The 24,965-nt window shown below is 59.1% G+C and overlaps 3 protein-coding genes across 4 annotated transcripts in view; 1 reads left to right on the forward strand and 2 right to left on the reverse strand.

Annotated features, from left to right (window-relative positions):
* Positions 1–2,829: 2,829 nt before the first annotated feature.
* LOC134383378 (uncharacterized) lies at positions 2,830–3,944 on the reverse strand. The gene is made up of 3 exons (XM_063104344.1): positions 3,804–3,944; positions 3,443–3,599; positions 2,830–3,356 (listed from the first exon to the last, which is right to left on the reverse strand). Exons 1-3 carry the CDS (start codon positions 3,942–3,944, stop codon positions 2,974–2,976), a joined length of 681 nt encoding a protein of 226 aa, XP_062960414.1. The 3' UTR covers positions 2,830–2,973.
* Positions 3,945–4,110: 166 nt separating this feature from the next.
* On the forward strand, positions 4,111–6,918 carry PRXL2B (peroxiredoxin like 2B). Of its 2 annotated transcripts, none has more exons than XM_063106170.1 (7): positions 4,111–4,236; positions 4,417–4,621; positions 5,041–5,092; positions 5,752–5,815; positions 5,898–5,973; positions 6,195–6,313; positions 6,751–6,918. In XM_063106170.1, exons 1-7 carry the CDS (start codon positions 4,174–4,176, stop codon positions 6,775–6,777), a joined length of 606 nt encoding a protein of 201 aa, XP_062962240.1. In that variant the 5' UTR covers positions 4,111–4,173; the 3' UTR covers positions 6,778–6,918. The 2 variants fall into 2 exon arrangements, with proteins under 2 accessions (XP_062962240.1, XP_062962241.1); XM_063106171.1 differs by lacking the exon at positions 6,751–6,918 and adding an exon at positions 6,625–6,744.
* Positions 6,919–8,304: 1,386 nt separating this feature from the next.
* MMEL1 (membrane metalloendopeptidase like 1) overlaps positions 8,305–24,965 on the reverse strand; it is a 35,592-nt gene continuing 18,931 nt past the window's right edge. The window contains exons 7-24 of the mRNA XM_063103576.1: positions 23,595–23,690; positions 22,862–22,980; positions 22,374–22,439; positions 20,858–20,992; positions 20,679–20,768; positions 15,106–15,242; positions 14,683–14,776; positions 13,162–13,290; positions 12,759–12,857; positions 12,126–12,209; positions 11,603–11,706; positions 11,199–11,257; positions 10,661–10,780; positions 9,702–9,835; positions 9,525–9,590; positions 8,896–8,991; positions 8,488–8,564; positions 8,305–8,404 (exon numbers count right to left, since the gene is read on the reverse strand). Coding sequence (XP_062959646.1) covers positions 8,305–8,404; positions 8,488–8,564; positions 8,896–8,991; positions 9,525–9,590; positions 9,702–9,835; positions 10,661–10,780; positions 11,199–11,257; positions 11,603–11,706; positions 12,126–12,209; positions 12,759–12,857; positions 13,162–13,290; positions 14,683–14,776; positions 15,106–15,242; positions 20,679–20,768; positions 20,858–20,992; positions 22,374–22,439; positions 22,862–22,980; positions 23,595–23,690 — 1,805 coding nt within the window. The remainder of the gene's footprint in view (positions 8,405–8,487; positions 8,565–8,895; positions 8,992–9,524; positions 9,591–9,701; positions 9,836–10,660; positions 10,781–11,198; positions 11,258–11,602; positions 11,707–12,125; positions 12,210–12,758; positions 12,858–13,161; positions 13,291–14,682; positions 14,777–15,105; positions 15,243–20,678; positions 20,769–20,857; positions 20,993–22,373; positions 22,440–22,861; positions 22,981–23,594; positions 23,691–24,965) is intronic.

The raw sequence follows: 24,965 nt of genomic DNA on the forward strand, positions 1-24,965 counted from the left end.
CTTAGCCTGGGATCGGGCTTTTACAGTTTCGCTACCTAATGGAAATTCAACCAAGGGGGTGGCTCCCAGTTAGGTAACACAGTCTCACACATGCTCAGTCGGTCTTTCCTGGAGCACGTTCATTGGTCAGACTGTATCACATGCACCAGGCACATTCAAGAATGTTCTGTGCTCTCTGCTGAGCATGCCCAGCCACTGGATCTGCATAAGCCAAACCCTTATGGTCTTGTTTTCCCTGTGTTGGTGCTGAAAACAGGTCTAACTGGCAACAGTAACTTTTCTCGAAGAAAGAACCTAGAGGAGGGGGCCTGAGACCTCAGGGAGTGTCTGGAAACCCAGAGGAGTGTCCTAAAACCTGAACCCAGGGAAACTGAGCCCCTCCCGTATCATTGCCCTGGTATCTCTCAGTGTGTCCTAATCTCCTTTTCTTATAAGAACACCCGGGCCTGCCCGAACCACCTCGTTCAACCTTAACTGGCTCCTTATCCCTCCCCGAATCACCCAGCACAGACCAAATCCCACAACATTCCTTCCTGATGTCTCTCAATGCCCCAATCCCACACCCCGCAGGGCCCTGACGCAGCTGTGGGCTGCTCAGGTGAAGCAGCTGCAGGAAGCACACAGCTCTCACAGCCTGGACCCTGTCCATCATCCAGGAGCACGACCTGGGTATGATAGGCTGGAAGACTCTGGACGCCCACCCACGCAAACGTGTGCACGCAAACATGCACATGCAAACGTGCACACCACCCTGGGACATGCACCATCAGGTGTGACGGGAGCGCAGCCTACAATCCTGTTTAAAACTCCTGAGCTCGCCCATGCGCTTCTCTGTGTCTGGAATGCTGGTGTGTTTCCCCAGGGGCCCGATGGCGGGTCCAGCTTTCACTTTCTGCTCCGCTCACTTCTGCATTGCTCGAGGCTGTTGCACCAGCATGGTTCACTTTCACGGGACAAGGCTTATTGAAAGCTCGTCAAGAGATGTCTGAATGTTCATTGCTGTGGGAGGGCCGGGACCCCATGGTTGCCCCAGAAGGGAGCCCCACCAGCCGTCGCCCGTTCCAGTCTGCTGCACAGCCCTCTCCCCATCCTCCAAGCCGGGTCGCCTCCCTCCCACTGCCTACCCCCCAGCCCTGGATTGTGGGATTCAGAAATGATTCGGGTCTGGCCCCTGCCCCAGGGGCCCCTCCAAGGCTTGTACTCACACTCCCTGCAGCAGTGTGCCCGCTAGTCAGGAGGCGGAAGCAGCCAGCTGTCCCTCCATGGGTACAGAAGTGAACAACACGTACCCATGCAGTGGAATGTTCCATGCAGTGGAATGTTCGTTCTGACACCTGCTACAACATGGAAGAACCTTGAGGACATTGTGCCCAGTGAAGCAAAACGGTCACAAAGGAGAAATACTGTGCGATTCCACTCACACGAGGTCCTTAGAGTAGGCAAATCCATAGGGACAGAGAGTAGAATAGAGGCTACCAGGGGCTGGCAGGTGGAATGTGGAGAGTTACTTGACAATGGGGACACAGTTTCTCTTTGGGAAAGTTCTGTAAAGATAGCGGTGACGGTGGCACCACAGTGTGACTGTACTTAAGGCCAGTGGATCGTACATTTACAAATGTTTAAGTACTACGCTTTATGTATATTCTACCACCATTTTACAAAAATAAATCAGTAAAGATTTTTTAAAAAAAGAAAACAAGAGAGGTCCTGGTGCTAATGGAAATGTCCTCCATCTGGACTGTATCTATCGATGTCCTGCACCACAGATTGGTGAGACGTTGGACGGTACCACCAAGGGAAACAGGTAAAGGGTACCTGGAGTCGTTCTGCATCATCTCTTAACAGCTGCCCGGGAATCACCTCTAAATAAGAAGCTCACCTAGAAAAGTGAGAAATAAAAAAGGAGTATTCTGAGATGTCACAGGTTTGCACTTAAGGAGTGTGTAAAGTTGATGACAAAAGCCCCGCTCCCCAGCTGGTGGCTCTTGCTCGAACACACCAGGCTCTGCTGGAGATGTGCCCAGGCAGGTGTCTCCAAATTTCCTCCGCAGACACAGGAAGCTGTGACGAAGAAGGGGAACTTTTAGAGGAGGGAGCGTCACAGTGGCACGGTGACTTCCTGCCTGCAAGAACAAATAGTTTGCTTTTGAAAATATAGACCGTCATCATGTTTTTCCACTGAATCGTCACTCTGGAAAATTAGAAAGATTGCTCTACATTGCCATTCTTTTGTATTTAATGTGGTCGTTTGATTTAATTTTACAAAGAAAGTGTCAGACAGATGAAGTCAAGTGTTATGCGGGCATGTGGTCAACACTCACCATCTGATGGGAAGCTCCTCTCATGCGAGCCTTCCTGTCTCATTTGCTCACCCACTCGTTCATTTGCTCACCCACTCGTTCATTTGCTCACCCATCCATCCATCCATCCACTCACCCATCCCACCCATCCATCCATCCACTCCTCCATCCATCCATCCATCCACTCACCCATCCACCCACCCATCCACTCATCCACCCATCCACCCATCCACCCGCCCACCCATCCATCCATCCATCCGCTCACCCATCCATTCATCCGCTCACCCATCCATTCATCCGCTCACCCATCCATCCATCCGCTCACCCATCCATCCATCCACTCACCCATCCATCCATCCATCCACCCACCCACCTACCCACCCACTCATCCATCCACTCACTCATCCATCCATCCACTCACCCATCCATCCGCTCACCCATCCATCCATCCACTCATCCATCCATCCATCCACTCACCCATCCATCCGCTCACCCATTCATCCATCCACCCACCCACCCACCAATCCATTCAGTCAGCCACTCATTCCTTTGCCCACCCATTGAGTCATTCACTCATTCATTCACTCACCCATTCATTCAGTCATTGTTTCACACTCATTCATCACTCATTTATTCTTTCACATGCCTCCATTCATTCTCCTAAGCACAGCATTTATGGAGCAGTCCCTGTGTCCCCGAGGCACGCTGGCCACTTCCACAGTGCAGGTGCACCACAGGCGTCAGAGCCACTGCACGGCTCCTCCGTGTCTCCTGCTGTCCTCTCTCCGTGAGAACGGCCCGTTCCAGACAGCGGCGGCCCCTCCGCCTGGGTCCGGGAGTGCAGAAGGCGCAGGAGCAGAGTCGCCGCAGCTGACACGAGAGTGGGCTGTGGCTCTGGACGAGGCTGGGGCGTCGCCAACCACGGCACAGCCCAGACAGCCGCCGACGCGCTGCTCAGGCGAGGCTGGGCATGGGGACACAGGGGCTGTCCTCTCGGGGTGTTCGCACTTCTGCATGCACGGTGTACCTGACGACGAGGCCATCGGGTCTGCACGTCTGTGAAGGAGTCAAGCATGTGGCGCGCTGACCGTTCCGAGCTCAGGGCACCTCAAAGTCAGCGGGCGTGAGGAGACCGTGCTGACCTCTTTCCTGTCTCCTACGAGGAGGACCCCTCCCTGGCCTGGAGAGCGGCAGCTTGTCGTCCGCGAGGACCCGCCGGCCCCGGCACCACAGCTGCCCCCGCCGCGGGCCGGCGAGGCCCGTTCTGCACAAATCTGCACGCCCTCCCCGCCGATCCGTCTCAGCTCAGTGAATTCTCGGGCCGGCAGGAGCCCCCGGGTGCAGGTGGAGCTCGTCCGCCCCCTAAGCACGTAAACGTGTCACAGGCGCGCCTCTCCCGCGTCCCTCCGCCTGCTGGCTTCCCGTTAGACCCCCATCTCCGCGACACGTGCGCCCACACCCTCGCCTGCACCGGTAACCCTTCCAAGCCGGACACTGCCTCACCCGCACCGGCGACCCCAGCCCCGGCCGTCGACCGAACCGGCCGGCCAGGCGGCCCCGCAACCCTCCGCGCAGGCGCACCACGAGCGCACGGCCGCGCCGCCGAGCCCCGCCCGCTGCGCCTCGGTCGAAGTTCTCATGCATATGCAAATGAGGGGGCCGGAAGCAGGGCCCGAGCCTGGATACGGAAGGGCGGGGCCTGTAGCGGGAGGCGGGGTGTGGCTGAGCGCGCACGGGGCGTGGCTGCGACGCGACGCGGCCATCTTGGGGCGTGGCTTAGGTGCGTGGGCGGGGCGGGGCCGGGCCTGCCTCAGGGGCCGCGCAGGACCTCGGGTGGGGCGGGGGCCGGGAAGCGGGTTAGGCGGCGGCAGTCATGAGCGCCGTGGATCTATCCCGCGTGGGCGCGTGTGTCCTGAAGCATGCGGTGACCGGGGAGGTGAGGCCGGTCGGGCGCACGGAGGTCACCCGGGGGTCAGCGGAGGTCCTGAGGGGTTCGGCGCGGCTCGGGCTGGGCGTGGGCGGTGCCGGCCGCAGGTCCCGGCGCGCGGAGCAAGGGGTGGGTTGGAGCCGGGAGGGCCGGGGTCGGTCTCGCGCCCCCTGACCGGCCGCCACGCAGGCCGTGGAGCTGCAGAGCCTGTGGCAGGAGCAGGCGTGCGTGGTGGCCGGCCTGCGGCGCTTCGGCTGCATGGTGTGTCGCTGGATCGCCCGGGACCTCAGCAGCCTCAGGGGGCTCCTGGACCGGCACGGCGTGCGCCTGGTCGGCGTGGGGCCGGAGGCACTGGGCCTGCAGGAGTTCCTGGATGGCGGCTACTTCGCGGGAGGTGCGTCCTCTTCCCGCCCCGTTACGGCCCGAGGAGACCCTTCCCCAGACTCTGGGCGCTGGGCCGGCCCTTCTTTGCCTAGCCCCAGCCCTGGACAAAGGTCTGAGCCCTTCTCTGTCCAGGAGCGGCCTTGATGTGCGCCTCCCTCTGCCTCCCCGTCCCCCAGCTGGCAGCCAAGTCGTGCCCCCGCAGAGCCGTGGCCCAGCGGCAGAGTCTGGGCGAGCCCCGCCACTCCCGCTGCACCTGTCACCTTTGGGTCTCAGCCCCTCCTCTGAACAGTGGGGACACGGAGCCCTGCACTGCCCCTCCCGGCCCTGGGTGGTTGAGCTGGGCGCTGTACGTGGATGTAGGAGGGTGACCTGGGTCGTGGAGGAGTGGGGACTGGGCCTGGGGTACACACCTGTGGCTTTGCTTTCCAGAGCTGTACCTGGATGAGAGCAAACAGCTCTATAAAGAACTGGGCTTTAAGCGGTGAGTGCGTGTGTTGGGGAGCACCCACTGGGATGGCATGGTGCTGGGGGCAGGACCAACCTGAGCTGGCAGAGGGACCCAAGGGCATTCTCTGCTCCCTTATTCCTCTTCTTCCTGCCACCCTCTGCTCCGCTGTTCACTCAGGCTGCCCGAGCAAGCTGGCTCTGGTGGCCTTGACTGCTCCTGCTGGGTTTTCTCTCGGGTGTTGGATGTCTTCAACCAGCCTTCTCACCCAGGTCATACCCTTAACAGGCTGCAGTGCCCAGGCCTCCAGAGGGGGCTTAGAGCCTACTGCCCCCATCCAGGGCCGTCGCAGCCTTCTGGTGCCTGTACCCCGGGCTGGGTGTGCCCAGGAATCTGGCTCAGCTGGTGCTGCCAGTTATGGGTTAGGATTAGGGTCTTCCACTCTGTACTCTCTGTGTGGCCCCAGGCCAACCAGTCCCTAGGCTGGGAGCCCAACCTGTCCCTGGGGGCAGGAGGTCCTTCTGGGGGTTGGACTTGCTCCTGATCTGGCCACTGCTGCTATCTCTCAGCTCCTGGTGAGATGGGTGGGCAGGGCCTGATCTGGGAACTGGTCTGTGCATCTTGTGGAGACCGGGGACAGGTTCTGGGGACCAGACTTTACCAGAGTCTGGACCAATGAGCAGATGTCTTCACAGGTACAACAGCTTGAGCATCCTGTCAGCTGCCGTGGGGAAGCCTGTGCGTGATGTGGCCGCCAAGGTTGTACAGGACCAGGGGGTGGTGGGAATCCCTGGGAGGCTTCCCTCTAGGGCTGACTTGGGCCCTGCTCCCCTCTCTCCAGGCCAAGGCTGTTGGCATTCAGGGGAACCTGTCGGGGGACCTGCTGCAGAGTGGAGGGCTGCTGGTGGTCGGCAAAGGTGGGTCTCATCATAGCTCCTCCCCTGTGGTGTGGCCTTGCTCTGAGTGTCAGCTTGGCTGGGTGGGCAGAACAGCACATGTCTTAGTAACCTGGGGGTCATGGCTGTCTAGGGCTGCCAGGTTCAGCCAGCAGGCTGGCCCACCATCCCTCCTCCCAGCACACGGGTGCAAAGTGCAGGTGGCCTCCCAGGGTGCCCTGATCACCTGCCTGCTTCTACAGGTGGTGACAAAGTGCTGCTGCACTTTGTCCAGAAGTCTCCAGGTGACTATGTTCCCCAAGAGAACATTCTGCAGGCCTTGGGCATATCTGCAGAGGTCTCTGCCAGCGAGCAGCCCCAGGTGAGCTCGGGCTTGGGGCGGGCACTGCCCGCTAAAAACAACCCCATTCCCACCAAACTCCCCTGTGCTGAGCCCTTGGCTTTATGTCATTTTGTACTAACGGCAGCCCTGTGATGCACATGTCACTGTGACCCCACTTTGCAGAGGGGGAGCAGGCTGAGAGGGACCAAGGGGCAGGGTAGCTGGGTGGGCAGGCACAGCAAGGCCCTCCCCAGTGGGTGGGGGCTGCACAGAGGGCTGTGGGGCAGGGAGAGGCTTGTCCTCTCAGCCTCAGGAGGCCTATGATCTGTCTGAGGTGGCCCTGGTGGCAGACCTCCTGTACATCAGAAGGAGAGTGACGGATCAGACTGCCTCCTGTGTCCAGCACACCCCTTCCCTTTTTGGGTGGGTGGGCCATCTGCTCTTGGTCCCTGATGGACCCCCTGCTGCCTGTGAAGTGTGACGAGGAGGTGTGTGGGAGGTGAAGACCTCTGGCGATCTGGGAGGACCTACGGCCTGGGTGTCCTGGGAGTCGGATTGAAGAATTGTCTGGAGTCGCAGCGGGCCGAGACTGAACCTAGCCTGCTCTGCCAGCAACAATGAGCCATTAAACCACTGTTCCTGGACAGTGCGTTTCTTCTCTGACTCAGCCCTGCGTCCTTGCAGCCCCCTCTCACTCACTGTTAGGGCCAGCGGGGCAGTGGTGGGTCCTGAGGCCTAATCTTCCCTGCTACGAAAGTCACTGTCCCTGGGAAGGGACATGCCCTGCAGTCTCTCTGCAGACCTCAGGCCTTTGGCACGTGGGCACTGGGCACTGTAACCTCACTGTCCTGGCATTTCCTTCCAAGGTGACTTCATGTTCTAGGTCCACAACGGGACTTAGGACAGGGAGGCAGGTCCAGGATAGGGGACAGGGGTTCAGTTGGGCTCTGTTCCTAGGCCCTAGATGGGAACCTAGCCTCTGGGGCTGGAGGGTCACTGCTCATGTCTGGTGGCAGCCATGAGGGGGTTTTGGGTTTTCAGGGAGATGACTGACCACCTGGTGGATTCTGGTGAACCAAATCAGACTTTCAGAAGATGGGCCAGTCTGCTGGAAGGACCCCTGCTGATGTGACAGTGGTCATTCACACCCTGTTGGGGCAGCTGGCCTGGAAGAATAGTGTCCAGTTCCCTGGACACCTTCCCTGGGTTGCCCTAACAGGTCCAGAGCAGAACTTCCAACACCCCCCAAACCCCATTTCAGGTCTCCCTCTCAAAGGCTGTCATATGGGGGTTCTGATGACCACCCCAGCACCTCCCTAGTCCAAGCCTGGTGACCACAGGGACCTCCTTGCTGGCTCCCAGCCCCCAACTTCCCCAGTAGATTCTCCTCTCAGTGGTCCCTTAAAAATGCAGAGCAGGTGACGTCCCTTTGTGGTCTAAGTCCTCCTCTGGGTTCCAGTCACACAAAACTAAGATTCCAGGTTCTCAGGTGTGGTCACCAGGTCCCATGGACCCGCCTCCCAACCTTGGCTCCTTCTGGAGTCCCCCGACCCCACCCCCCTGTCTGGACGTGTGGTCCCTGAAGATGGGCATCTGGGGGAACTGGCCACCGTCGGGTCCAGCACTAGGACCCTAGGAGTCAGGGGCACCCTTCCCGCCCCACTAGCTCCCCGCAGTAACTGCCCAAGGCCACTGCCACCGTCCAGCCACGGGGCCCTCCTCCAAGAACAAGGATGCCAACTTCATTGAAGCGTTTTCTTGGCTTGAGTCTGAAACTCGTGGACATTTGAGGACAAGGAGCTCTGGAGAGCGGGCGGGAGACAGTCGCGTCTGCAGGGCTGCAAAGGGGGCGCCCACCCCAGTGGGGAGCGCCGAGGGGGCGCGGCCCGGCACGCTCGCCCCCTGCTGTCGCCGCGCTGCGCTGTAGGGCGGGGCGCGGGTCCTACGCGGGTCCCGCCGGCTGCGCCGTGTCCGCGCGGACGCCTCCGGGCGGCGGGTGGGCAGGGACCGCCAGCGTGGCTCGGCCTCGGCTACCAGACGCGGCACCGCTGCGGGGGGTGCATGGGGGTGCCCTGGGCGCAGTGGAAGGCGTCCGCGAAGGCGGCCAGGTTCTGCAGCGAGCCCAGCACCCTGCGGGCGGGCGGGCGACAGGGCAGCCTGAGACAGAGGGGGGCGTGCGGGGGCGCGGGCGCGCGGGGCGCGGGGACACTTGCCTGTACTTCAGCGGGCTGTGAACGTCGGTCTTGATGGACTGGACAGCGAACTCGGGCCGGTAGGAACCGCACCACACCTGTGGGCACGTGAGGGGCCTGGCCACGGGACTGGGGGACGGGCGAGCCTCGGGGGCTGGAGGAGGGGGCAGCGGCCCTGGGCGGGATGGAAGGAGTCCCCTCCAGCTCCAGCTGCCCCTTGTGGAGTGGGGACAGGGAAGCCACCGGGTTTCTGCCCTCCCTCCACGTCTACATTCGGCTCCTCCCCAGCTCCCCGCTATCATCCTCCTCCAGGAAGCCTTCCAGGCCCCCTGCTTCTGGTTCTGCAGGGCTTGTCAGCTCCTGGTGGTCCCCCAAAGATGTGAGACAGGAGGCGCGGGGGCGGGTGGGGCCAGGGACCGTGGCAGCTACCTGGGCATAGTTGATGAAGAAAAGCTGGTCGTGGGTCATCTGTAGTCCGGGCAGCTGCTGGTCCTTGCCACCTTCCCTCACCCACTTCAGGTAAGCCTGTGGGCACCAAACGGGTGCTGGACCTGGGCCTGCTGGGCCACGACTCCAGAGTCCTTGGATCTCCAGGCATAAGGAGGATCTGGCTGCAGGACCTACCCCAGGTGGGGGAGCCAGTCTCTGTAGCTTAGGGCCCCTTTGCTCACCCCCAGGGATGAGCACTCACCACCCCACTCAGCAGCTCTGAGCACCTGCATGAGTCCCCCGGGTGCGGGGACTCCGTGGGGGCTCTCTTGCCAGGCAGCCCACCACACAGCACCCACCCAGAGCGAGCTCTTGATGCCCAGTGCCCGCCGGCTCGTGAGGCTGTAGGTGCAGGCGTGCCAGGGCCGGCAGGTGTGACTATCTTATCTGGAGGTGGAACGTGGCCTCCACACTCAGCTAAGGTTGGTGGAATGTCGGGAGACATGCGCCGCCGCCTGCCCAAGGCCAGGAGGTGCTTGCCAGGGCACCGCTGCCTCAAAGTACGGATAGCAAGGGTTCGCAGGACACGACCTCAGCTGTGGCATGGTCCCTGCCTCTCTGAGACCCACCTTGTAGGCCTGCCGCACCCCTCCGTTGTCAGCGATGTTTTCCCCGAGGGTGCTGAATCCGTTCACCTGTGCACAGGAGACAGGATGAGGGGTGGCTCGGGCGCTGGCTCCCCTGTTCCCGCGGGGTTGGGGCTGGGGTGCAGTCCCCAGGCAGCTGTGGTGCTGGTGGCACCTCACATTTTGGTTGTCTGCCAGGTCCCAGGAGTAGTTGCCATACTGGTAGATCATGCACTGCGACTGCTCCTGGAAGTGCTGCGCTGAGAAGTTACTCCACCAGTCCAGCATGTTGCCATCCTTGTCGAAGTTCCGGCCTGGGCAGGAGCAGAGGTGGCTGCTGGGTGCCCTGCCAGCCAGTGCCCAGCCTCTCCTGCACCTCCTCCAGCCACCCTTGTGTCTAGATCACAGTTCACAAGCAGAAACTGAGCCCTGAAGAGCACTGACATGCTGTAGGGAGCGTCACGTTGTCGTGGGGCTACTTGGACCCCCAGAGAGGGAGGGTTTCAGTGGTCTATCCATGCCACTGTCCAAGGTTAGGGCCTGGTGTCTAGGACCCTGTGGTCCCAGAGGCATCATGGCTTAAGAACACCTCCTGTGATGTCCAGACTCTAAGTTTCCCTGGTGAGGAGAGCATGTGGCCCCTGAGGACATGGGGCTGTCCTTGGAAGGTGGCCAAGCCACACGGGAAAAACGGCTGAGGCCCTTGTGGTGGCAGGCCCTAAGAACCAGGCATGGGGGCCCCTCCCAGTGGTGGAGTTCCACGTGTCGGGGTCAGTGCATCTTAAGCTGGAGGACCCTGAGCTTCACAGAGACACTGGGTGGTCTCTCTGTCCCTGTTTCACAGGCCCAGGGAGGGGAAGTGACCAGTCATCAGGTGGAGTCAGGATTATGAGATCGAGCCCTTGTGTCCTCTCCGTGCCTGGAGCAGGTTCCCTCGACAGAGACCAGCCTGGCATTCAGGACTTGTCTGCTACCACAGCTCCCTGGAGGACCTGGCATGTCCTCCCATGCCCTGGCCTCAGTGTCCTCACAAAGGGGTTGAATAGATGGCCTCCAGGCTACTCAGTGGAGACGAGAGGGTGTGTGTGTGTGTGGCTTGGAGGCGCAGCTCTGGGGCACCCCTAGTCAGCACCCCTTACCACTGTCATCGAAGCCGTGCGTGATCTCGTGCCCTATCACCATCCCAATGCCCCCGAAGTTCAAGGCCTGTGGCTGCTCCTTGCTGAAGAAGGGGGGCTGGAGGATGCCGGCAGGGAACACTGCCCGGAGCAGGGCAAAGGGTAAGGTATGAATGGGCACACCTCCTGCGTGCCAGCCTTGGGCGAGCACCTCTGGGTCCTGCCTCTTAACCCATAGCCCGGGAGGTAGAGATTAGGACCCTCACCCCCACCCATTTTACAGATGAGGAAACTGAGGCCCAGAGGCCAGGGCTAGTGTGTGGCAGATCCAGGGCCCAAGTGCAACCTCTTTCCACTGTTCTGTGCTGCCTTCAGGCAGAGGCTCTTTGCTGCCCTGTCCCCCACATCCCTCTGGACCTGCTCATGGGCACAGGAGCAAAGCTGCCCCGCAGGTGGACCGCGGGGTGAAGTGGGAGAGACCGGCACCTACTCCCCTTCTGAGAACAGGATGGGTGTCCCAGGTGTAAGGGTGGTTGGGGGAGGCTGGAGGTAAACGTACCAATCTGGTTGCGATTTGGGGAGTAGAATGCGTTGACCACCGCGGCCCCGATGATCCAGCTGTGATAGACAAGCTGATCACGTGGAGCCTGCGTCTCTCTGGGCCCTCCCTGCCCTGGCTGGCCAGAGCCCACCCTAAGGAGGCCCATGTCACAGTGCCACGTCAGATCAGGATCCTGGTCCAAACCCAACATCTGGTTCCTCTCTGGGGCCCTGTGGGAGGAGTGACTCGGGCCCCTGAAAGCACAGGGTGCTAGGGACTCTGAGACAGGCCCAGTGGCCCTCCCCAGCTGGCACTGGGCCAGCCGTGGCCAAGTGTCCAGACACCCTGCCCAGCAGGTAGCTCCTGCATGCCACGCTGGCCTTTTCCTGGGGCCCGTGTGCCACCCTGGCCACACCACTCACAGATTTGGGTCCACCTTTTCCCGCAGCTTCTTGAGGCTCCGCTGGGCACTGGCCTTGAGGTTCTGCAGACCATTCTCAAAGTACAGGTCCTCTGAGAAGTTCAGCTGCAGGAGAGGGGCAGTCACTCCCGGTGCTCGGGCTGGGCCACAGATGGGCACAGGGAGAGGCTGAGGACGGGCTTCAAGGCGTGCCAGGCAGTCTGGCACGTGGCTCACAGGCTTTGGGTGGAGGTGGACTTGGGGGGGAAGCGGGTAACCCTGGCGCGGAGCATTTACATGACTCTGAGCCAGTTCCTTAGTTCTTCTGGGCCTCAGTTTCCCCATCTGTAAACTAAGGGTAATGCTGGAGTTGTCCCAGGACATGGTGAGGATGACTGAGTTAGTGAAGGCCTGGTGCCTGGTAAAGAGCACATCTCCCAGATAATCAAGGGCCCTGTGTCCACAGAGGGTGGTTCAGGGCCGATCGGGTTGGGGGACAGGTGGAGGTCTTGAGGGACATCGCCCGGCGCCGGGTAGGGGCGCACATTGGAATACTCCTCGTCCAGGTGCTTGTTCCTCTCCTCCAGAATGTAGTCAGGGTAGCCGACCTGCTCTCGGATGCTCATGGCCTGAGGACAGGAGGAGTGGCTGGTCAGTGCCCGCCCCACAGTGGGAGTGGGTGGGGCCCAGGGCATCCTGGCTCTGCCCTCTTGCCATGTGGCCCCGCCTTTTGGGCCATGGAGAGGTTACATGGGGACAGTGCGTGAAGGGCTCGGCCTGCCTGATCTGCAGCCTGACAGCCAGCTGGGCTCTGGGTGGGGGAAGGGCCCGGGAGGAGTCACTTGGCTGCTGTGTGTCAGCATGTCCAGAGGGGCTTCTGATGGGTCCTGGCCCTTACTCTGGAGGCCACAGCCACCCGCACCGGTTCCTGGGGGTGTTGGGGGTTTCCTAGGCTTGGCTTCCATTCCTGCTTCTGCCCACAGTCCCTTCTTGAGCAGACGCGCTGTCCCCTCCTCGTCTTCCTCATCTCTGAAGTGGGTGTGGTGACGTCTGCCCTGGGCCTCCCTGGGGCTGCCCTCTCTGGCTGGGGCCCTCTGGCAGCTCTGTCTGGGTGGGTGCTGCCATACCCAGCTCCAGGTGGGCCCGCGGCTGTCCAGGCCTCTGCCGGGCTGCCTTACCTTCTCCTGGGCCTTCTTCTTGGACGCCTCGTCCATCCAGCCCAGCTCGTCCAGGGCCTCCACGAACACTGCCCGCACCTTGTCAATGAGTTCTCTCACCTGGGGAGCACGCAGGGCCCTCCTGTCATGGCCTCCTCCAGAGGGCGGGTGACCAGCATTCAGGGTCTTTCTGGGGGGCTGGTCCAAAGCATCCAGGGCCACCCCGGGTTAGGGGGTTGGGGGTCAGAGGCAACAAGGTGGGCGGGGTCTCCCTTGGCCTCACCAGGTACCACTGAGCAGGAATCTGCTGCTGAGGGGCGACAGGGGCCTGCCTAGCTGGGAGCGGGAGTCATGTGCAGGGTGGTGGCCGTCCCAGGGTGAGCAGCCCCTGGGGCAGGCCATGGGCAAGGGGGTGGCCACTCACCACGTTCTTGCTGTCCCTGGGGAAGGCCTCCTGGACGTAGAGGGAGCCTGCGGCATTCTCCATGTTGCTGTTGACGTAGCTGACGCACTCCCGCCAGCGCACCTGCTCCACTGTCGTGCCGTACAGCACCTGGGTGGGCATTTGTCCCTTCACTCGCCGCATTTACCAACACACCTGCCCACTAGGGTCTCACGTGGGGCCCTGGGTCACTGGGTGGGCAGACCCACCCCGTTCTGGCCTCAGGGTGCCTGGTGCCAGTGGGCACGCAGATGAGCTCAGAGGCCACCTCTGCATGCTGGCCGCGCGTGTGCAGCTCTGAGCGGGAGCTCCCGCCCAGGCAGGGGAGTTGGGAGTGGTTCCTCTTCGGGCCCTGTCCTCGCCACCCTGACCTGGCTGTCTGGCTGGACTCTGCCCTCAAGGACCCCAGCCCCACCCACAAGGCACAAGGCTGGCACTGACCCCACAGCAAGTCCTGGGGACCACCTTCAGCTTGGCTGCCAGCCATCAGCTCCCTGAGCCCTGTCTTTCCCTCCACTGAAGTGGCAATGAGAACACCTGCCGTCCGTCCCCAGGGACACAGAGTCACCAGACAAAACGTGTCTCCCATCAGACTCTTGGCCCAGATCTCAGGCTGACGCAGAGAGAGCTCTGCCCAGCATCCCGCCCTCTAGGAAGCCAGCATGGCCCTTCCTCTCTTCCCGGAGCTCCTGGACTCAATTCCCTCCATGATGCTTGGTTAATGATGTCTCCAACCCACCATGCCAAAGGGGAGTCCTGAAGTGCCCTGGCCTGCTCCTACCCCAGTCTCCCCTTGCAGTGGGGGTCTTCATCCATCCCGTTCAGAGTCCCCCAACTTCTCTCTGTCCCTCATCCCTCACATCCAATCTCCTAGTCATCTGTCATCAACACCTCTCCTAATCCATCTTCTGCCAATGCCTGGTCCAACCCCAACCCCTGTCACCAGGATGAGCACACCAGCTCCCAGCAGGTCCCCTGCCTCCACTCCCCCAGCAGCCAGAATGACTGCACAACCAGAATCTGGCTGGCTGTACATGTAACACCCCAGTGGCTTTCGGTGCACGTGCAACACGACCCGCCTCTTCCTGACCTCATTTTCTCCCGTCCCTCCACGTGGCCCCTGGTTTTGGCCTCCTGACTGTTCCCGCCTCAGGGCCTCTGCACTGTTTCTGCTGCCTGGAAATCGCCCCCTCCCACCGGTTTCTTCATGCCTGGGTCCTTCCTGCCTTTAGGGGTTTCAAATGTCACCTCCATGGAGTGTCTGTCCCTACTCTTGTCCCTTCCTGCTCCCACCATCCTTGCTGGTTTTGATAGGAAATGTTTTTGCTTTGTTGGATGCTTACTGTTGACCACCTCATGAGGGCAGGTGACCCATCCGCCTCGTTCACAGCTCTGACCCCGTGTGGGCTGGGTGCTCGGCCCACTGCTAATGCTCGGCATCATAAGCTGAACGAGTGAGTGACAGGCAGGCAGGGGTGGGGCTTCTCTGCAGGGCCTGCTCACCTTGAGATAGTTCACTCGTGCATCCTTGAAACGCTGGCTCAGGCTGCTGATGCGATCCAGCACCAGGCGCCAGACCAGGTAGTTCTGCATGGTCCTGGGGGTGGGAGGCAGAGGATGGGGAGTAGAACAGGTGGGTGGTGTTTTCCAGGGTAGGGATGTGGCTTAGGGCCCTTGGCCAGCTGTATCTACCCCAAGCAGAGAGTTCTCGTTGCTGGAGAAAACTTCTAAGACAATGACCTTGCAGATGCAGTCTGTCTGCTCCTGATGGTTAAGATGCACCACGTCTCCAGTGTGAGCCTCCATGGGCCACTGAAATTTACCTCCTCATATCCCTCACACCTTAGGGTAAGTGCTTAATGGGGTCCTCTGCTGAGAGCAGAGGCACAGATGCTGAGACCTCTTGGGACCTTCCCAGGGCCTCACCTGGGCGAGTAGACATCTATGATGTCTTCGAGATTCTGTAGGTAGGGGATGCCGTAGACCACCACTTGCTCATTTGGCAGCAACTCGATTTTGACAGAGGATAGCACAGTTTGTATGAAGAGAGTCCAGTTAAATCCCTGAGGAAGGAGGGAGTGGGGAGAAAGAGGGAGAGAAAGAGAGTGGATACGGTTCCTGGGCATCCCAGAAACCCACCCCCACCCGGGAGTATTCAAGAATTAAGAGAGGAGGTGCAGGTAGAGTCGGGGTGACATTGCTACAGAGCCTGCAGACCATAAAAAGAGAACAGGTTATGCCGACACATCTGAAAATTTAAATGTAGTGGGAAAATTCCTGGAAAAACATGACTTAGCAAAAATGACAAAAGAAGAAATAGAGAATATGAATAGTCGTATGGGTTTAATAAACTGAATCTTTGATCTGAAATATTCCCACAAAGAAACTTTAAGGCCCATCAACTTTACCAGTGGATTCTATCTTCCATTGAAGAAAAACCTACTGCCAATCTTACTGAAACTTCCCAAAGGACAGCCTTTGCAACTTTATTTATGAGGCCAAGAATAACCTTAATACCAAAACAAGTATATTACAAAAAAAGAAAATAATAAGCTAGTCTCACTTACAATCATAGATACAAAAAATTCGAAGCAAAGGATTAGCAAATAGAGTTCAGCCACATTTATGTAAAATAATAATACATGACCGCCAAATTAGATTTATTCAAGAAATACAAGTTTGGTGTAACATTTGGAAATCAAATCAGTATTATTCACTAAGGAGGAAAGTCACACAATAATTTCAATAGATGCAGAAAAGGCAGAAGCTGTCTGCCACCATGACTTCAGCACTGTGCTGCAAGTCCTCACCACCTCAGTGAGACAAAAAATGGAATAAAACCGATAAGGATTAAAAGGGAACAAGTAAAACTTTTTCACAAATGACATGGTTCTGTGTGCATACAATCTGAAAGGATCTACAGATAAACTATTAGAGCTGATCAGTGAATTGACTAAAACTGCTGTATATAGTTGGTATTTCTATATACTAGCAACAAACAGTAAGAAGATAAATTACGAAATGATATCATTTACAATAATGTAAAACACCTAGGAATAAATCTAATAAAAGATACATAAGAGCTTGAGATATAAGGTTACAAAACTTATTGAGAGAAATTAAAACATCCATAAACGGAAGCGTACATCAGGTCCGTGGATGGCGAAACTCAGCCCTGTCAAGATGTCGATCTTCCCAAACTGATACGGAGATTCAAAGCAGTCCCTATCAGAATCTCAGCAGGTTGTTTTTGAGGAACTGGCAAGCCGATTTTAAGTTTTAAAAGAAAATGCAAAGGACCAAGAATAGTCAGGATAATCTCAAAGAACAGTTGTTGGATTTAGTCTAGTGGATATCAGGACTGACTATAAAGCTGTAGTAACGGAGGTTGTGGGTGGTTGGCAGGTGGACGGAGAGAGAGTCCGGCGGAACAGCAGAGTCCAGAAATACACATGCTCGTGAACATGCAGAGACACACCCAGAGCAACAGACACACAAAGACTCTCGATTTGTAACAGAGATGGCACACAGAGCAGGGGCCAAGGGGCTGAGGGCCGGGGGGACTCTTTTTAATGAGTGGTGCTGGATTATCTGGAAATCCATAACAAACAAGCAATACAATTCCTACGTCTCACCGTACATACAAAAAAGAACTCAGGCTAGATGGTAGACCCAGACAAACTTGGGGGCAGGCAAAGATTTCTTAAACAGAACACAAAGAACACTAGCCATATAAAAAAGATCGCTGAGTTCGTACACTAGGTTTATACACTGGACCATTTAAAAACCTCCTTTGGCTCTCACTTGCTCATGTTCTCTCTTGCCATGTGACATCCTGCGTCTCTGTGGAGGGTCACCGCCAAAAAAAATGCCCTCACCAGATGTTCCCTGGACTTTGGACTTCTCAGCCTCCAAAAGTGAGGTGGCAGAAAGTCATGAACCATGAAATACTAGACTGCCCTCAGTATCGGCTGAAGCTGAAATATGGGCCCCAGAGATGAACTTTGGTGAATCTCCACCCAGGGAGGAGCCGGGATCTCCATGTCTACCTATCCCTGCTTTACGTCATGGATCAGCCATGACAGGAAGTCTCAACTCACCACCTATGGACTGTAACCTGTAGTAGTCCAGGGCTCAAGGTTCAGCCCGTGCGACAGCTTCCCCAGGTCCTGCTGTTGCCCAAAGGCCACGTTCTTTCCCAGGTCCAAATGCAAATGTGGCTTCAGAACTGACCAGTGAACTATGTCCCATAGTCGACCAGTCCAAAGTGAACGAGCCTGTATCCTTTATTTACATGAGAGGTCCTCAATGAGGATTTGGGAGGGAAGAAAGGTGGGCGCTTTGGCTCTGAATGACGACGCCTTTCCGTTGCTCGGGGAGACACTGCTTTGGGAGCTATCCCCAGTGTTCTCCTTACTTGCAAATAAAGCCTTTTCCTCCTAACCAAAACCAAAACCAAAACCAAAAACCTCCTTTGAAAAAAAGGGACCATTACAATTAAAAAAGCAAGCCGCCCAGTGCGGAGGACATTTGTGCACATAAACTGACCACGGTGTCACATGCAAAATATGTAAAGAGCTCTAAAAATCGATATGAAAAAGGCAGACAGCCACATCGGACAAATGGGCAAAGACCTGAATAGACATTTCACACATGCTGTGGGTCATATGTGTCCCCCAAAGCTCGTGTCAGAAACTTGATTCCTACTGAAACAGTGGGAAAGAGGGTGGAAATCTGATTATATTTGCACAGCGGGGCCTTTGAGAGGTGACTGGACTGTGAGGACCTTGCCCTCGTGAACAGAGGAACCCACTCCTGGGGTCGTGAGCTTTCAGGGGTGTGGTTCTGACGGCTGTTCCAGGAGAGCGAGCGGGTGAGGTCAGTGCTCTGGCTCATGCATTCTCTCACCATGTGACACCTCGGTCGCCACGGGACCCTGTAGCGAGTTCTCACCCAGAAGGCCCTTGCCAGATGTATTCCCTGAACCTTGGACATCCCAGTCTGCAAACTGTAAGAAATACATTTCATTTCTTTATAAATTACCCAGTTTTAGGATTGGCTGGTTAGCTCAGCTGCTTAGAGCATGGTACTGATGACATTAAGTTCCAGGGTTTAATTCCTGTACTGGCCAGTGGCAAAAAAAAAAAAAATCATATATATATAAATTCCAGTTCTGGTTATTCTAAGCAACAGAAATGGATTAACACAACGAACGAGGGCAACCTTGGCCAATTGGCATGGAAGAGCACACAGCTGACCGGCCGTCAGGGAGAGTCGAGCTGGGCCCGGGGAACTGCGCTACGCAGCTGCTATGCCACTGGGATGAGAACGGCGTGCCCCGCCCTGGCGAGGAGCCCACCCGCTACCGGGAAGCGTACACTGGCACGATGACCTCGGGCAGGGAAAGCTGGGTTGGCATCATCTACTGCAGTAGGACGCGGGCAGGTGACGCGGGCAGTGTCACTCCTACGCATGTACCTAACAGAAGCGCAGCCATGTGCCAAACACATGCACACGAAGGAGCACCGCAACATTATTCAGCAGCTTCTAGAGCTGGATGCACCCAAGGCTCAGTGACAGCAGACTAGGGTGCAAGTTGTGTGTTCTTAGAACCGAACCCCGTTCAGCAGTTGTGACGCAGGAAGGACCGCAGATGCCTCGGCAGAGTGAGCCCACCTATGGAAGGTAGCACGAGGATACCCACTGAAAACAGGCACGCTGCTTCCGGTGACCCCGCTTGTGCTGTGACAAGCCAGGTGGTGGCTGCTCTGGGGAGGCAGGCGGAGGTGGGGCCTGGGGAGGGGCGAGGGGGGCTTCTGGGATGCCAGGAGTGGTTTAGGTCTTGATCTGAGTAATGTTCCGTGGGCGTGCCCACTTGGTGGCAATCTCAAACATTACACACGCGTCAGAAACCAGACACCACCGACACCCCCAACCTGGGTTTCTGGACATGCCCTGGACTGCTCCCACGCCATCGCCGTGGCAACGCCAGGCCGTTTGAGTTTTCCTGCTTCCCGTGTCTCGTCCATTTGCAAACCCTGTTGGGTCTACTTCAGGATGGATCCAGAAGCCGCCCTCGCTCTGCTTCTGCCACCACCTTGTCCCCGCTGCTGCCACGTCTCACCTGGTGGTGCTGCAGCCCCTGCCTGGTTGCCCTGCTGCTGTCCTTGTTCCCTTGGGCCTATTTCCACAGCAGCCAGATCCCCTTACGTGTGAGTCATGCATGTCCTGTCATGCCCCGAACCCTCTCAGGCAGGGTCCAAACCTTTAAAATGGTCCTCAAGGCCTGACTCGGTCCAGCCCTCTGCGTCCCGCCTCGTCTCCCCTGCGGCCACTCAGCCACCATGCTGCCCGCTGCGGGGCTGGGCCAGCAGCCCTGCCTCAGGCCCTTGGCACTGGCTGCCTGGACCACATGGCTCCTCCCAAGCCTCCGCAGCACGCAGCCTCCCACGGTGGTCTTTCCCGGCTGCCCTCGACCCTGCCCCTTGCTTGCTTTCAGACACATCCTAAAATGTCCCTTCTCCGTTTCTTGTCCCTCTTGTTCACTGGTGGAGCAAAGTGCCAGAACAGTGCCCGGCCCCACAGTGTCAGTTGGGGACTGAGGGAGTCATGAGGGGTGCTGAGGAAGGTTGTCACTTCCCAGGCCACCACTTGGAAGCAGTGTCCTGGAGAAAGCAGGACCCAGGGCCATAGAGCCTTCCGGAGCATGAGGGAGCCCGGGCCGGTGGCTCCCCCCAAGTTCTGCTTTGTCCTCAGCAGGCACCAAGGCTCCCATGCCTGTGTACATGTCCTGGTCAGGAGGTAGGAGCTCCGGGTCCCCCCCGCTGGCTGTGGCTCGTCCCTGCCCTCGACCTCTGTCCTCTGACTTGGGTGTCCATTGCTGCAGAGGCTGTGGCTAGAGCTGTGCCCCCGCCCTGCTGGGGATGGTGGCCCCTGGAGAAGGCAGTGCTCAGGGCAGAGACGGTCACTGAGCAGCCGGGGCTGGGGGCAACGCCGAGCTCGCCTCTTCCTGGCACGGCCACTCCTCTCCAGCCCCCCACCCTGCAGTGGTAAGATAGTGCCTGGCCTGGCCATCTGGGGAGGGAAGGCCCGAGGGTCAGGCAGATCCAGGAAGGCTGAACCGTGCCAGGATTCCGAGAAGGACGTGGGGTCCCAGAGCCATAGGTGTGGGTCTGTGGACCTCAGAACATCAGCAGCCCCTCTGGGCCTCAGTTTCCTGCTCAGAAAACCGGGGTTGTCATAGCAGCTCACAGATGGGGGGGCTGTGTCCCATCCATCCTGGTGATTAGTAATTGTGCCCACCCTTCTCTCAAGGTGTCCTGGTTTGGGCACTCAATTAAATGGTCCCCTGCTGGGGAGGGGAGTATTTTTGAGGCTTAAATGAGAGGCAAGGGTTGGGTCAGGCACTGGGGCCAGGTGCCCTCTCAGATGGCTGCCTCCCGTGTCTCCTGTGGAGCCTGGCCATTGCTGGCCCTTCTGCACTGGACCGTGGACCTCACCTTCAGGCCAAACTTGTTCTGGAGCTCCTCCAGGTCCATCCTGTGGTACAGGGTGGTGACATCGTGCCTCTCCTCCTGGGGTACGGTGGCCTGTGCCAGGAACCGGGTGGTCACAGGGGGGAAGCCATCAGGCCGCAGCCTGGGACCCCCAGCCCCTGCCCCCAGCAGCCCCGCCTCACCTTGGCCAGATGCTTCTCCAGCTCCAGCACCTCCATCATGTCCTCACGCACCTGGTGGCTGTTCCTGGAGAGGTTCCTGTCCTCACGCAGCATGGTGGCCACTGATGTCATGAACTGCAGGTAAGCTCTCTGTACCTGGGCCAAAAGATGTGGGACACAGCTGGGAGGTCTCAGCCACCTTGGCCCCCATGGAGCTTTCTGTGGGGACGGGGGGTGAACGACACGGAGCAGCCCCCAGGACACTCATCCGGCCAGCCTCAGCCAGCAGCTCTCGGCGCACACAGAGCACTGGAGTGGGATGTCTCAGACTGCCCCTGCCCTCCCAAGCAGGGGCCCTCCCCGGAACAAGCCTGCCTGGAGGGGCTGTGAGCAACGTGGGCCCCCTGTATGTTGAGCCACACACTAGGGCCACACCCAGACAGCTCAGGGCTGAGCTCTGGTCCCAAGTCCATCCTTCTAGTGGTGTGACCCTGCTCCAGGGGTCGTGGGACCTACTTCATGGGGCTGCATACAGCAGGTACTTGGCGAAGGTCCAGGGCTGTTGGTGCCAGGGTTAGGTTGGACCACCCTAGCTAGGCTCACTTTGGCCTGAGGGTCAGGATTGGACCCTGAGGATGTCTGTCCGTCCTGGACCTGCCTTCTTCATGCCCCATCCTGGAAGGGGCTCTTCTCATTTTCTACGGAGGCCACCCCCTCCACCCTGCTTGGCATGAGGCAGGCCAGTGTCCCCAGGCTAGCCTTGGCTGGCAGCACCTGATCTGACCACGGTGGCCAGACATGGGCCTTTTGAGACACTCCAGTCCCTGCTGCTCTGAGTTGGGTCCCTTGGCCTGGCTCTCGCAGCCGCACTGTCCCATCCTCAGCTCCTTTCTTTGGCCACGCCGTCATCCCTCCTGGCTCGACCAGTCCCTCAAAGCCCAGCTCATGGCCACCTCCACCTGGAGGTCCCCCTGTATTACTTCCAGTCCTGTAGGTCACTACGTGCTCTCCTTTCCCCACTCCGTGCCCAGTGCCTGATGCCGTCACCCTCCCTGCCTGCTCCCCGTCCTCCCGACTCTCCCCTCCACCTTCGCCAGCCCTGGGCCAGCCAGCCTCACGGTGGCCACTGTTTGGTTCCTGTCTCTCCCCTCTCTCCTGAGCTCCGTGATGCAGGAGCAGGAGGGCGGAGGGCGGGCTCAGGCCCGCTGCCTGTGTTCACATCTCTACGGCCCTCCCAGGAAACCAGCGGTGTGGACCCCACTTCTGCAGAGGTGTCTTCCCCATGGGGCAGCCGGCTGAGCTGAGTGGACTCCTGCCTGGCACAGGGGTGTGGAGGGAAGCCTCCTCACGATGGTGACAAAGGTGACAGTTCCCATCTGCGTCCCCAGCCCTCAGTGCTGGGCTTGGCCACAGGCGATCACATGGGTGAGCTATGGGGAGGCAGGGACAGCTGGATGAACTGGAGCGTGGGGTCCAGATGGCCCTACGGTGGCAGGCGGCTCGGGGCCAGTGCGGGGCAGCAGGGCCCTCAGCTCACCTTCTGACCCCTGTCTTCGTTTAGATAGTAGTCCCGGGATGGCATGCCCAAGGTGGGCTGGTCTATCTGGAAACGCAGAAGGTGTGATCCTGGAGAAGGAGCCAGGGTCCCTGCAGCCTGGCCAAGGTGGGCAGCAGCCCCCCCCACCCTACGACTGTACCCAGCGGGACACGAGCTCCACCCGGAAGGCGGATGCCAGCATGTGCCTCCCTGGAAGCCCTGCTCTGGGTGACAGAGGGAGGGCCACTGGCTGGGATGGAGGGGCTGAGGGGAGCGGCGTGAGGCGGGGGGCCTGAGCGGGAGGGGCTGCCCTCAGGGTCTCGCGGTGTCCTCAGCCCTCCAGGGGCGCATGCGGGTGCTTGTCGGTGGCCTGGCCAGCGGCCCGCAGCAGCTCTTCGAGGCCAGGCTTCCTGCCCGGGTGCCAGATGCCCCGTGGTTCACAAGAGCCTGCCCCGGCTCCCCACCTCCCAGGCCCGGGCGGCGCGTACGTAGATGATGTGCCGGCTGGAGTCCTGGTCGTCGTTCCAGATGAAGAGGTCGATGAGGACGCGCCGGTTGAACCGCGTGTTCATCAGAGCCACCTGCCGCTCCAGCTCCCACGGCGGGCCTGGGGAGTCAGCGCCCGTGCTGGGAGAGCGGCCAGGTCCTGGGGGTCTCAGCCCAGCCCCTTGTCAGACAGTGTCTCCTAAGCTTGGAACTCAGTCTCCTAAGCCTGGAACTCGGGCGGCATAGGGGACCCCCGCCCAGCCTAGGGTGGTGAGCTCGCTTGTGGGCCTTGGGGGCCGTGGGATGTGGGAGACACAGGGCCCTGAGTGTAGCTCTGTGTCCCTGGGGCTGCCGACCATGTGCTGTGCCACCCCAGCCCCAAGGTGGAGGCGGGCCAAAGTGCAGAGGTGGGACACACGCTCAGAGCTGGGGCCTGGGTCTGGGAGTTGAGTCCCCCCTGGGGGTCTAGGAGGGATGCCCCTCTGCAGAGCTGGATGGGACCAGCCATGGGGAGCCCCCATCACAGCTGGCGCTAACTCCCCAGTGGCTCCTGGGACCCTAAGATTGACCCTGGTGGGGTTGGGCCTCTTGGGGCTCCCAAGAGTAGGCAGCTGGCCAGGTGGTCGGCTGGCTTGAGCCAGGTGAGTGGCCTCCCCTGGAAGACCTAAGCCCCAAAGACCCCAGGCCCAGCGTCCACCTCTGTGTTTGCAAGGCTGCTGCCAGGCCCAGCCTTACCTATGGTCTCATTCCACCTATCCATGGCCACCGGCCAGCCTCCCACTACATCCAGGATGTCTAGCAGGGGCTGAGAGTCTCGCTTCTCTATTTCACCTGAGAAGTGAAGTAGCACTCATTTACCCAGATGCTTGTGGCTCAGGGGCTGTGACACAGACCCCACGGGCACGCCGCATGCCAGCCTGAGCCCCCGCCCTCCCATCACAGATGAGCGTCTGGGCAGCTCCTCAGCACAAGACGGCAGGCCCGGGACAGAGCCGAGAAGCACAAGAGCCCCAGGACAAAGAGGATGACAGGAAGGAGATGACAGGCCTGGGAGCCTAAGAAAGAGGAATCGAGGCCAGCAGGAGGAGAGGCTCTGTGACAGTTAACACTGTGTTGAGACGCAGGCCTGGCTGCACTGGGAGCTCTGGGACAGGGTGGGGATTGGCAGGAGGCCCACAAGACTTCATTCCCAGTGCGGCGGCAGACAAGAGACGAGACGCTGATGGGACGTGCAGCAGAAGCTCTCCAGCGCAGTGGGGGCTGGCTAGAAACTTAGGCAAACTTCAGTCAAAAATTAAGCAAAGGTGGGAACTCAGAGGAAGCCACTGCGGAGGTGGAAGAAGACCACCTGCGTGGGAAAGTGAGGGTTCAGAGTGCACCCTTGCAAGGGTGTCGGCCACTGTCTCTTGTGTTTGGCAGATGAAGACGGGCAGGGAGTGGGGGGCTTCACAGTGGAAACAGGGCTTCACAGGGGTGTGCCCTGGTGGGGCCCATGGGCCTGGGAGGCTGCAGGTGGGCACCCTATGGGATGGGGCAGGGGAGCATATTTAGCTTTCCCTGCAGGTCTCAAATTGAAAACAGGGCCAAGCATCAGAAGCTGTGAGTTACGAGCCATGTCCTCTCTACCCCGGGCCACGTGTTGCAGGGCTGGCTGTCAGACGCCCTGGGCTGCTGCTGTGGGTGCTGCTGCTGCAGGCTGGGGGTCAGAGTTCTTGTCTTATACATGGTCTGGCTGTTGTCCCTTTGTACACTCAATCTCTTGGCCAACAATTAAGTGAAGATGGGAGCACAGAGGAAGTCGCTTTCACCTGGCGGGCACTGGCCAGACTGGATGAATTGACCTTCAGTTTCCACAGGGAGGAGGGAAACAATCCCAGGTGTGCCCAGGCATGGGGTCTCATGGAGGCCCCCTATAGAGTTGGGGTCCCAATGATATCCTACCATCAGCCCACTAGAAACAAATCCTACTCCCAGGAGACCCAAAGAAAACAACCTTCAGCTCCGGTGCTAAGTGGAGGGAGGTGGTCTCCCCAGGGCAGTGTAACCACAGGCTAGGTTTGTAAACCCCCAAGCAGAGGATTTAAGGGGCTCTGCTTCAGGGGTGCT

Source organism: Cynocephalus volans, chromosome 8 (assembly GCF_027409185.1).
Source record: "Cynocephalus volans isolate mCynVol1 chromosome 8, mCynVol1.pri, whole genome shotgun sequence".
NCBI lineage: Eukaryota > Metazoa > Chordata > Mammalia > Dermoptera > Cynocephalidae > Cynocephalus > Cynocephalus volans.